The 12,043-nt window shown below is 36.5% G+C and overlaps 1 protein-coding gene across 1 annotated transcript; it reads left to right on the top strand.

Moving 5' to 3' along the window:
* The first annotated feature begins 454 nt into the window (after positions 1–454).
* Positions 455–11,338, top strand: retreg1 (reticulophagy regulator 1). Its single transcript, XM_043217565.1, has 9 exons — positions 455–770; positions 1,521–1,627; positions 1,738–1,768; positions 7,316–7,442; positions 7,799–7,883; positions 8,202–8,324; positions 8,683–8,753; positions 8,913–9,036; positions 9,521–11,338. Exons 1-9 carry the CDS (start codon positions 517–519, stop codon positions 9,976–9,978), a joined length of 1,380 nt encoding a protein of 459 aa, XP_043073500.1. The 5' UTR covers positions 455–516; the 3' UTR covers positions 9,979–11,338.
* The last annotated feature ends 705 nt before the right edge of the window (positions 11,339–12,043 follow it).

Below are 12,043 nucleotides of genomic sequence, written 5' to 3'. Positions count from 1 at the left end.
AATGTATTTAGTAGCAACATATGAAAGGCTGGGTGGTCCAGGGTCACAGGTCATGTGTGAAATCTTAAGGACATTAAACAGCTGAAGAACGCAGGTATGCAAGTGGGAAAAAAAACATCAAAGCACACTGCGCCCTAGTGGTTAAGGAGCGTATAAAGCTCATTCATATTTTGTCTTCAAAAGAAACAAAATATCAGATTATCTACGTGTGACTGTAAAAGAAGAATGTGGGCTAAAGAAGGAATATTTCTCCAACGTTTCAGAATGATGCGTGATAATGAACTAAAAGACGAAAAAATGCGTAATATCCTTGCGTTAAAAAAGCGCTGTGACTTCGAGCAGTAAGCTGCATGTGGAGGAAGCCTAACCCCGAGCAGGTGGAAAGCCGCGCAGCTGACTGGACGATGACGTAAGAGTTCCCAACGGCAACCAGGGGCTGCCTTTAGGTGACGTCACCGACCAAACAACAACAAAATAAACAGCAGCTGGCAGCGCGCGCGAGGAGCGGGCTTTGCTATGGCTAATCAGGGTGGATGCGATAGCCCGGACGCTTCAGAGGTGGAGCCGGTGGGAAAGAGCTCCGGCGAGGCTTCCTCGAGACCACTCAGCTCAGGTGGAGGAGGAGAGATGGCGGTGAAAGAGGAAGAGCAGCCTTCGGGAGTCCGACACCCTGCAGACACTTATCCTCTGTACCGCGTATCAAAGCTCATTAACTGGAAAAAACCGTTATGGACTTCCGCTTTCTTCGCAACTACAAATATAGCGTTTTGGTGAGACACATGACGCAGCATATTTTTTATTACATGCAGAATGTAGGAATATCACATTTTCTTTAAGATATCGTGCTGTTGGAGTTTAAATGAAATATTGCATTAATGGGTCAGTCTTTATCGTTTTCCAATGCTCTACATTTCTCTGCCTAATTAAATCACCAGGCCTAACTGTTTTTTTTTTTTTTTGTTTTGTAGTCCGTCCCTTAAGGCATTTTCCTTTGACAGTTTTCTCTGTAGGCTATCTGTGGTTGCGCTGGACTCCACTACAGTTGCATTGCTATTTATGGTGGACCTTTTGTGCTAATGACATTTATTTCGCACAGGATGAATACATTTCTGAAGACAAACTTTTAATTAAACATTTCGAATGCATTTTCCTGCATGCACAGAATTTGCATTTATGGCATTTGTTTGTTTTAAATAAATCTTGTTGCGGCATGTGGATAAATATTGTATTTGGGTTAAATTGGCTTTATTTGCAGTGCGGTTAGGAATTAGTTTCACCCTCAAAGCACATGGTTTTACATAAGAGATAATTTGTAATTAGAATAAATACAAATAAAAATAACACTTGAGCATGTAGTTTTACTGTTTTGATGATAGATCTTAGATAATTGTACAGCTTGTTTTAACATACAAGCATTATGCATTTAAAAAGAAAGTGATATGACAGACATATGTTGACTGTAACTGTGCACGTGATTAAAGATGGAAAACCTGATTGCTGTTTTTTTTTTTTTCATGCAGGTTTGTGTCCCTTAGTCCCTGTCGAACGTTCAGCCTCATCTCCATGTGTGTGGCTCTCTTAGTGATGATACAACCGATGAGAGATCTGGTTCTTTCCAGATCAAGAGGTGAGAGTTTGATTCTCATCATATTTTAACATGTGTGACTGTTGTTACTTATAAAATTTTGATATAGCCACCAGTGCAGATACCATTGATCTTTATTTTCCTCCTTACAGGAGCCACTCTATGGAGGAGTATGACCAGCAGGTAAATAGAGCATGCACACCTATTAAAACAGGGTGTCTTATTCACACCAAGGCTTTGAATATTTGATGAAAATCCAATAAAATTGTATAATATTATTACAAATAAAATGAACTATGTTCTATTTAAATATATTTTAAAATGTTATTTATTTCTGTGATAAAAAAAGCAGAATTTTTTCATATTACAAACTATTGTAATATGCTTATTTTGTGCTGAATAACATTTCTTTTTATTTTTTGTTGACAACAGCTATATTTAAATTTTTATGAAACCAAGAAATACTTTTTCTTTATGGATTCTTTAAGGAAAGAAAATATTTGAAATAGAATTTTTGTAACATTGGAAATAGTGCTTTTGATCAATTTAATGCATCCTTGCAGAATAAAAGTATTAATTTCTTAAAAAGTCCAACTAACCCCAAACGATTGAACTACTTTTAATTTATTTATGTTTAAATAAACTGACAGCGATCACCATTTTTTTTTTTTTTTTTTGAGGAACAGCTTTTATCTTGATTTAGTTAATTCCTTTTGAGCTAGAAATAACATGACCAGAATTTTAATTGAAAGCAAATAATCTACAACAAATATACAAATAGTTATTTTGGTAGTTGCACTGAAAATGTACTTGACTCAGAAAAAAAGAAGGCACACATCTGAATGAATTTATACATTTTTTTTATCTCAAGTATTTTCCATTCGTTAGCGTCAGTCCAGCCTGTAGCCACTAGAGGACGTCCTGTACCTCTTATTGGCATTATTGTTGACATACAGCAATCCATAAAGCCTGTCATGTGAGTTTGGAAATGTCAGTGAAATCCAGTGCTCCTGTGAAGGAGCTGTGAGATCAAGACTAATTAAGAAATCTAGCAAAGCACTCCTGACTTTCTTGAATCTCAGAAATCTCGTGCGAAAGAGCGTGTCCAAGTGAACCGAGATTATATAATCAATATTTACCTCAAATCTTTGCATATGAGAACGTTACAAATTTGGCCTAAGTTTATTAAAGTATTGGATTAGAGCGAGGCTTGATGAATTTATCTAATACTGCTTATCAATGGCCTTCGGCTTTCCATTACTTTAATCCGGGTTGCATCATGCTGTACTCTGACCGAAGTTTCCCTGTCACTGTTTACATGCTTATGGTAAAAACAAACGCAATGGCACCATTGTGCTGCGAGATGCCAGTGTAGTAATCTTCAGTGTGGTGTTTATGTGAGATGGGCCTCATTAAAACCTTGGGTACTTGAGCAACAGCTGCCGGATTGCCTCAGCTTGTTCATTTCTGCCGGCTGCTCTTGATATGAGTCCTGTTCCAACAGTTGTCTTCGCCCAGGATCTTCACTCTGACCCCTTTGCCCCCCTGTCCTCCCATAGCTGTAGGATTAAAGAGCTTTTTGTTGTGCCCTACTTTTTGTTTATTTCATAGACTTTACTTTATATTTAATATATTTGATGATAGTAGCTTCACATTAAGAACGTTCAACTTCCAAGAGAAGTTTATAGTAAGACAAATTTAGTTACCATTTCTTTGCTACAAATGTGTAAACCTCATATACAAATGATATCCGATACGCTTTGTTTTTCTGTACATTGTGACATATGCACTGGAGTGGATTGTTGTTTTCCTGTGGAAGCATGTCATGTTGTGAAATTTGAGTTTATGTTTCAGTCTGGGTGGCACGGCGAGTAGAATGACACAGCCATTTGTGCGCTCAAGAGTGATGGTAATCCTTTCTTGCATTTCCTCGCTATTCTTATTGGGAGGATTTTGGGGGGTCCCAACCGAGAAGCCAATCCCGTCACAGGATACTACCTAGCAAAGGGTGTGTCTGGACACTCAGTGGCCTATTGGAGGAAGGCTGAGTGAGGGTTAGATGACTGGTATTATTTGTTTCGTTGACCAACTGACCAGTCATGGTCCTTTCGTCACAGTCAGATGACCAAATCATAATAACAGACAGAATGATATAAATAATAAAGACAGCTGTTATCTGTATATACAGGTGAGATTAGGCATATTTCTTTTACAAATATTTACTTTTTTGGTCAGTTTCTGTATATGTACTTTGAAAAAAGTTGTTAAACATATCTACTATTATTAACTAATTAACTAGGTAAAATGGTTCAGTTTATTTATGTTGTCACATGCTGGATGTTTAAGCAAACCCTACTTGGGTAAGCAAAATGTAAACAATAAAACAAGCATGTAAAGATAAAATGGCAATAATGTAAAATATACAAAAATAGCAAACTATTAACCCAATAGAACATAAATGTCAAAACCTGTCTCAAATGGACATTCTTTGAAATAGCTTCTAAACATGTAAATAATAAGAAGAATTAAAGGAATAGTTGAAATGAAAATTCTGTCATCATTTACTTACCCTGAAGTAGTTATAAATCTGTATGATGTTTTTTTTTTTTTATGAACACAAAGGAAGATATTTTGAAGTGTTAAAGTTTGTCGCCAGGCTGTTTTGGGTCACCACTGAAAAGTTATATTAAGTAACAAATATTAAGTGGTAACCCAAAGCCTGATTGCACATTTTATTCCAAAAATATTTCATACAGATTTGGAAGTACTTAAGTGTGAGTAAGTAATAACTCTGATTTTACATAAAAATGTAACAACCTGCCCCAAGTGGACATACCCTTGTCCTGAGAACATTTCTAAATTCTGCTTTCATCATATGACTCTTATCAGAATCTTTGCTAGTGTAGTTATAGTATTCATTAATTTGATGATATTTGTATTGTATGATGTTTACTAATATTTTGTGCTGAAATTAGTTACTTTATTGTTCAGCCTTGGCTGAAAATTTGTCTTGGGTCTCGCTTACAACAAAACATAGTGCAAATATCAATAAAATTTACATAACACAACAAATAAAATAACACATCAAATATTTAATACATTCATCCTGCCCTTTATTCAGAAGACTTTTGTATGGCGCTAAAGTTCATTTATATATTGCTTTAGTTGCCTTCGATATCCCATAACGGCTTCCAGATGATAACAATTTAAAGACAAAATGTAATTAGCATATAATATAAATGTAACATTTATTTAAATATGATATGATTTTAAAACATTCACATAGAAACAGCAATTTAGTTTTTTTGTTATAATACCCATATAACTGCATGGAGATCATTTTTTCACTGAGAAAAATCTGCGTAATTTAAAATACTCTTCTGAAAGGGTCTCATTCTGTGAAGAGGGGGTATTAAGGGGGTATTATGTGGAGTGTTTGTACGTGTGTGTGTTCATGCCCCAGCACTGTCTGTCTGATGCCTGCTCGTGGAATGCTATGTGACTCTGGTATTTTTAGACTTGACCCGTTGAAATAGTGAAGCTCAGGCCTTGGTCAACATAAACACTAGCTAGTGTGGCTTAATGCGTCACTTCATTTGTAACTCTGTCTGAACTCTGGAACTTATCACTGACACACTCACCTTCTGACTTACCTGAACGCCTTTCATGTTGAAACCTAAAGATTTTGAGATGACTGCTGAAGACCGTGGATCAGCACTAAGGTAAAAAAAAAAAATGCACTATTGAACAAATTGGTACAAAGACAGAGAGGTTGTTAACTTTGAATGCTACGAATCAGTGTTAAGTGAAATATACCTGAATAAGTGACTAGTTTTATTTATATGACTTGGATATTTGTTTAGTGTCTTTTTTTTGTTATGTTATTTTAACCATGTGATATTTGTCTTTATAAAAAATGTTTTATTCTTATTTGCATCGCAGTTATGCAGTTTGTCATGTTTCGGATAAGAGCTTGTTCCAAATTAATAAAAATGGTCAGTCACCGTGCATCAGATGCATCCGGGGCTATGCGGTCTCCATAGTGACCCTTGTTTTGGAACATTTGCTCAGGGGACGTTGATGTCGATTGTCACAAGTACTTTATAGGTATTGATACGTGCATGTACACCAGACAGCCATGGAACCTGTCAGTTATGTGTGATGAAGTGTAATTCACAGACAAGCTGAAATTGCCAATGCTAGCTTTTACTATTACTTTGCAAATTAAGAGATACTATTGATTTTTCAGCGGCATTCCCCAGCTCTTTGTTTTGAGCTATTTTAGTGCTCTGTCACCAAGTCTGTTTGAGTGTCAGACAAGTAGCTTTCTTTGTTGTTTTAGCGATTAGCATGGGAGTCAGCTAGTCGAGCTGTTTGTTTCTCAGAATCCAGAGTCACCTGTTGTTGGCATTTTCTACATTCTCCACACAGATTTGAAAAGATTTTGGACTTTCTCGAGGCAGCAAACCTCATTTGGTTTTCACATTTAACAGTAGCAAGCATGCGGTATGATTTCAAATAGCGTTAACTATCAAAATCTTAACTATGGAGTTAGTCAGCTTGCAGATTTCCCAAAAGATGTAACAAAAGATCTCATCTGATGAAATCTCTTAACGCTAGTGAGCATTACACCTCATTGATCTCCAGTCGTCAGCTCTGGACTGGGTTGGGCAAGCCTGAGCTCACTTTCTCTGGCACTTTCGCTTAGATGGTGAAATGCTAATGTGAGCTCTGTTGCCTCATAGTCACATGCCCCCCATGCGCTCCGTTTAATAGGAAACCTCCGGTGGGGAAACATGTCTGTGAAATGTTGGAGGTGGTTTATGACCTTTTGGAGGAAACGGATCTGTTAATAATTGCGTGGGTTATGTGGAGCATGTTTTTGGGGCCAATTTATTTATTTGAAAGATGTTGTGTTTGAATGGTTTTCGACATATAGGTGGCATCGTTTGGTTTGTTTTGGAGATGGGAAATATAGACGACAGCTGTGAGGGGATTGGAGTGGGGCGCGTAACCACAGATAAAGGGCATTAACAGGCCGCCTGTTAATAGATGCCAAGAAATTCCCTTGATCTGAAAGTTATACTAATTCATTTAAAGCCAAATATTTGACAAAATAAATATTTACTTGAATTTTTACCTGATGTTATTATTAGCTTATTTTTAAAGCTAACTTTCATACTTTCCATGAAAGCCAACTTTCAATGTAACATCAAATTTTATTTCTCATCGAAGAGTCCCAGCTTGCTCAAGGAATTGCGATTTATGTTTGTCAGTCTAAGCTGTCAGTTAAAGACCTAAATAGATTCGTATGTAATCATATTTTAAAATATGTTTGGTTAACCTTCAAATAATTTAAGCTAAATTTTCCAATGTGCAGTAATTTGGTCATCTACAAACCATGCAGGCATTCTCAGGGTTCCTTCTTTTCAGTTATCTTTTGAGCCCATTTTAGATATTACAAGAATTCTATTGTACATTTCTGCAGACACTTCATCACGCATCACTTCATCACTCAGACTGTGAAGTATTTCACAAATGCAGTGTCTGCTCTGATAGTGCTGCATCTCCCTTCAAAAGCATACTGTACAGCTAATGTTATAGACACTGACATCCGTTTATTAAAACTTGGGTTTAGATTTTTGTTTAAGTTAATATGTGCTTTTTCAGAAAGGGGCATTACTTGTTCAGCTTTAATGATAATGTATGTAACTGGTCTTCTAATTGTAGCTGGGAGGTCATTGATTCTGTCCAGGAGGGCAAGTCTGGATCAGGATCTCCATTCACAGACTTCTGGACGAGCCTCAAGCTCTTCATTGAGGAGACTTCCTCTTTTAAGCAGCAGAATCCAGGCAAGGTATGGTCACATTTAGTTTTTGCATAATGTACCCTTTTTACATTAAAATGTAAATTGTGGGTTAAAATTTGTATAAATGTATAAACGGCATCAACATATGTTGGGTATGATTCTAAGTCTTAATTTTGTCTACGTTTTTACCATTTGAACCATTACTGTGCTTTTTCTAGTTAATTTTTCATGGTCTGACAGTGGTCCTAATACTAATTTATATAATCATTGATGATATTTCCAGGTGCATCACATAGTGATGTATGTTAAAAAAAATATTTAATTTTTTTTTTTTTCTTTCATGAAGTATTTTATGTCAACTTTTAAAGTGAACTGAGACATTTTAAAAGTGTTTTTCATTGCAGTTCTGTCTGCTGGTCTGCAGTATGTGTACTTTTCTGGCAATACTTGGACGTTACATTCCAGGGGTTGTTATTTCATACATCTTAGGTAAGTGCCAACATTTTCCTACACAAAAAAAGTATCAAATTAATAGTTATTGTCATATCTTTTCACTGAAGTCTTTGTACAATGATTGTAAGCATGCTACTATTGACTAAGGCGAGCATAGCCTTTCCTAGATTTTCCTCCAGCACACTCGAGAACATCTAACTGTTTGTCATGTGATAGTGGATTCCTAGCAATGTAACCATGACGATATTCCCACTTAGTCTCTGGTTTCTTTTTCTTCCTAGCAGTCAGCAGGTTCATAAACATACTGGTAAGAGTGACACACACATTAATAGTTTCTACATCTGTTTACTGCAGTGCTAGGCATTTTTCTCTGGCCTTTGGTGTCGTCACATGAGTTTGGGATGTGGTTGGAACCAGTTCTGCAGAAACTGGACTTTGGAGTGGGCGAGTTTCTTCAGAAAATAAAGGAGAATCATGGTACTTCTCAAATACACACATGGAAAATTACTGAGTTTCACATGAGGTCCAGTGTAGCTTGACCCCAAAAATATATTTTAGTTGCAACATAAAATATATACACAACACAAAAATTAGACTCATCTGATTGAATTAAAAAGAGTTTGGTATTAGCATGTTGATAATCTGACAAGGCAATATACTAATACACTAAAAGCATAAAAACACACTAATAATAATAAACTAAAAACACAGTGCACATGCATTTTTAAATTCAATTACACTGAAAGATTTTTATCGATTCTGTTCAGTTTTGAATGTAATATTTAATTCAAAGTCGTGGCTGACTTGCACTCTCCTTATTGCTTTCCTGCATAAGAGAAAAGAATACTCCAGTCACAAGCCAAGAGAGAGAGCATTGAAGCAGATCTGTCTGCACTTTTTCCCAAGGTCAGTGAGCTGCCACACAGCTGGCCAGATACTGTTACTCACACGCTTATCATGTGCCACTGAAGACTGTGAGGGCTTTGGGATATGACAAATAATATCATATACATAATATGTCCATTTCCTGTCTGTGTGTGAACTGATATAGAGCATCTATTACAGATGGACTCCATCGTTTGCAAAGAGCTGTCTATATCTGACACAGAGGTCTCTGAAATAACATGGACAGACAATGGCACCTTTAACCTTTCAGAGGGACACACACCTCAGACAGAAAACTCTGAAGGTAAGACTCTCTTACCTTTTCCATATATATATATATATATATATATATATATATGTATGTATGTGTGTGTGTGTGTGTTGCAAGGTTTTCTGCTTTGTTTTTGCTTTGTATAACTATCTGTATCATTTGTTATATTTAGACTTTATATTTTATATATAACTGTATCATTTAAAAAAAAATTCATGACCCCTGTGGTATTAACTGTATACTAGTAGACTGGAATCAGTTAGTCATCAGCATGTTGCGATTATTAAAAAAGGAGCTTTATAAATTGAATGGCAGGTTTTTATATTGGAAAGCCATTCTTTATGTATTAGAGGCTCTCTTTGTGTATTACAGCATTACAATAAAACTACATTACTAATGTAATGTTGAAAAAATTAATATAGTTTTGAGGCATTCAATAGTAAATACAATACCACATTGTATTTCAGTTGAATGTGTATATCTCTCTATATATATCTTTCTATATTATTTGACAAAGACTCAGACCGGCGAAGTGACGAGGAAGTCTTCACCGGCGGACTACCAGAGTTTCCTTCTTTAGACAATGGCTTAGGAACAAATGGAGATGACGATGAAGACCTGAGCATTGGGATGCCCACCCCTCCAGCCCACCCCAGCAGGGTCGGCTCCACACAGTCAGAGGAGGAACCCGTGGCCCAGGCCTTGGAGGTTGTGCAGAGGCTGGCTGGAGACGTAATCACAGCAGCAGTAACCGCAGCCATGCAGGAACGCCTGGAGGCAGCTGTAGCGCCTGCGCTGGTCCAGGCCCTGGCAGAGGAATCGGACAGTGAGGCGGAGGACTTTGAGTTGTTAGACCAATCAGAGCTGGAACAGCTGGAAGGCGAGCTGGGGCTGGATCGCTCGGGCCGTGCAGAAGCGTCTAAACCTAGCAAACCCTCTTCAGGCTTTCTGTCCAAACTACTGGGGCGCCAATGATTTTATTCAGAGGGGCTCTGCTTCCCTCTGTGATGGGATGTGGGTGGGAGGATAAATGTCGGGTTTACAGGAAAAGGTCCAGAGTAATGAAGGTATTCCATTGTTTTACTTTGCTGGTGTGATTCAGTCGTTTTACCATAAAAAAAACAAAGTCATCTGCTGAAGGAGGTTGCTTGTGTATTTCACGGGGAAGAAGACTGTGGCTGGTTTTGGCGTAGCTCCATCTCAGAAGGTCATCGGAGGAAATCCTGTCAACCTCCAACCCGCCAATGACCAGAGGGTTATGGACCAGAGTAAAGTCATTCGTTTAACTGTTAAAGGGCTGGTAGACGCAGGATAGTCCATATTTTGCTGCCAAATATTTTTTCTTTTTTCAACTTCACATAATTACTCCTAAAATAAAGCTTCATGGCCAAAGACTAAGGGCCTCCCACTAACTGACAATCAGGATAGCACTTATAAACAAACAGAAACCACACAACGAGTATGTCATTTTATTTGAAATATTTTGTTTTCTAATTTTTTTGTAATTTTTTTTTTTTTTATTAAGGATTTTTGAGAAGCCGGTGGATAATGTAATGTAATCCTTTGCATGGGTAGTCATGTTTTAGGCTTTTTACAATTTGCACCTTCTTTTAGAGTGAACCAACTAGGCACTAAAGTTGAACAGATTATGACTGAGATTCATATGAATATTCATGGTTAACCCAAAAATGAATGTTTTGTCATTAATGTAATTTTATGAACAAAAATAGTTACACGGAATATTCTCTCTTGTGTTACACAGAACTCAAACAGGTTTAGAAAAACATGGAATTGAGAAAATAGTTACTATTTTTGGGTGAACAAAATAATGTACAAAAAGGCAAACCAAAAAGTAAAATGCACTTAATTCTCATAACTCGAAATATCTGCTTTCTGTGAGAAAGAGAGTAGTCTTTTATCAACTGACCCAATATTCATATTTGCTTTTTTAAGACGCACATATAACCAAGACTGTTTCTGTTCACAGTGGTGCTTGGTGTGTATCTAATTTTAGTGTTTCTAACAAACTTCTGATGTATTATGAATTTTGTTTTGAGATGTATCAAACGCTTCCTATAACACATTAGCTGAACAGGATTTTCTGCCAGTGACTATAATGAGCACTATACAAAATGATTCTAATCAGTGTCAGTTTGAGCACTTTTTTTAATTTAAATATATTTGTTCCTCTATATCTCTACTAGTAGATTGCTGCCACGCACATATGATCGCCTTATATGCCTGTGCAAGTTTGTCTGTCAGAGCGGAAGAGAATAAGCAAAATATAGTTGTATGAACAATCTCCAGAATGTAATTAAAACCTTCCAATTCAAAATTGTGGGTTTCGTCATTATTCTGAATGAGGTTTTGCAATGGAAAATATCTTAAGTGACTTTGAAGCAACCCTAAAACATATTCATTCTTTTTTCTTCCTGAACTTAAACTTACATATTTCGTTATAATTGTAGATAAATTATAAAGAACATGGCTATTACTTCTAATGAATTTTAAGAAATGCAGGCTTTGGATGAACAAGTTTTCATATTGTAATGGTATTTTTGAAATGGAAAGGATATAGAATTAATTAAATCTGTAATGATAATGTGTATTGTTAATTGTCACCATATACACATGATTAAATAGATAACGTATTCGCCATCATTAGATCCAGGTATTGGTTGAACATGAGCTGTTTTCACTGTTTGTAGGTTTACCAGGTAAAGGGGAGGAACAGGCCTCCTCATAAATCTGACACTTTTAAACATCACCCCATGATTTACTCGTACTCCACCTGTAAAGTGCACCATCCATACATCATCTAAACTTTTTCTCAAGTCAGCGGAACAAAATGAAGTCATGTTTCAAATGTGTATGATTTATACTCGTCACTATGCAGGACTACATCCAATGCATATGAATTAAATCCATCAAACACGAATTAGAGTGCTTCAGTTCAAATTTATGAAGACTAAATCTTGATGCCGTTTTCTCATGGAGAGATGTTTATAATTAAATGCTTAAATCAGATATAAATTACAAC

The sequence above is a fragment of the Puntigrus tetrazona genome, chromosome 2 (genome assembly GCF_018831695.1).
Source record: "Puntigrus tetrazona isolate hp1 chromosome 2, ASM1883169v1, whole genome shotgun sequence".
NCBI classification, from domain to species: domain Eukaryota; kingdom Metazoa; phylum Chordata; class Actinopteri; order Cypriniformes; family Cyprinidae; genus Puntigrus; species Puntigrus tetrazona.
This window is presented reverse-complemented; position numbering and strand designations above follow the sequence as displayed.

Coding starts and splice junctions, on each gene's coding strand:
- retreg1 (XM_043217565.1), top strand. CDS start 517: ATGGCTAATCAGGGTGGATGCGATAGCCCGGACGCTTCAGAGGTGGAG. Junction 1,628..1,737: donor GGTTCTTTCCAGATCAAGAG/GTGAGAGTTTGA, acceptor TCCTCCTTACAG/GAGCCACTCTATGGAGGAGT. Junction 8,325..8,682: donor GAAAATAAAGGAGAATCATG/GTACTTCTCAAA, acceptor TTCCTGCATAAG/AGAAAAGAATACTCCAGTCA.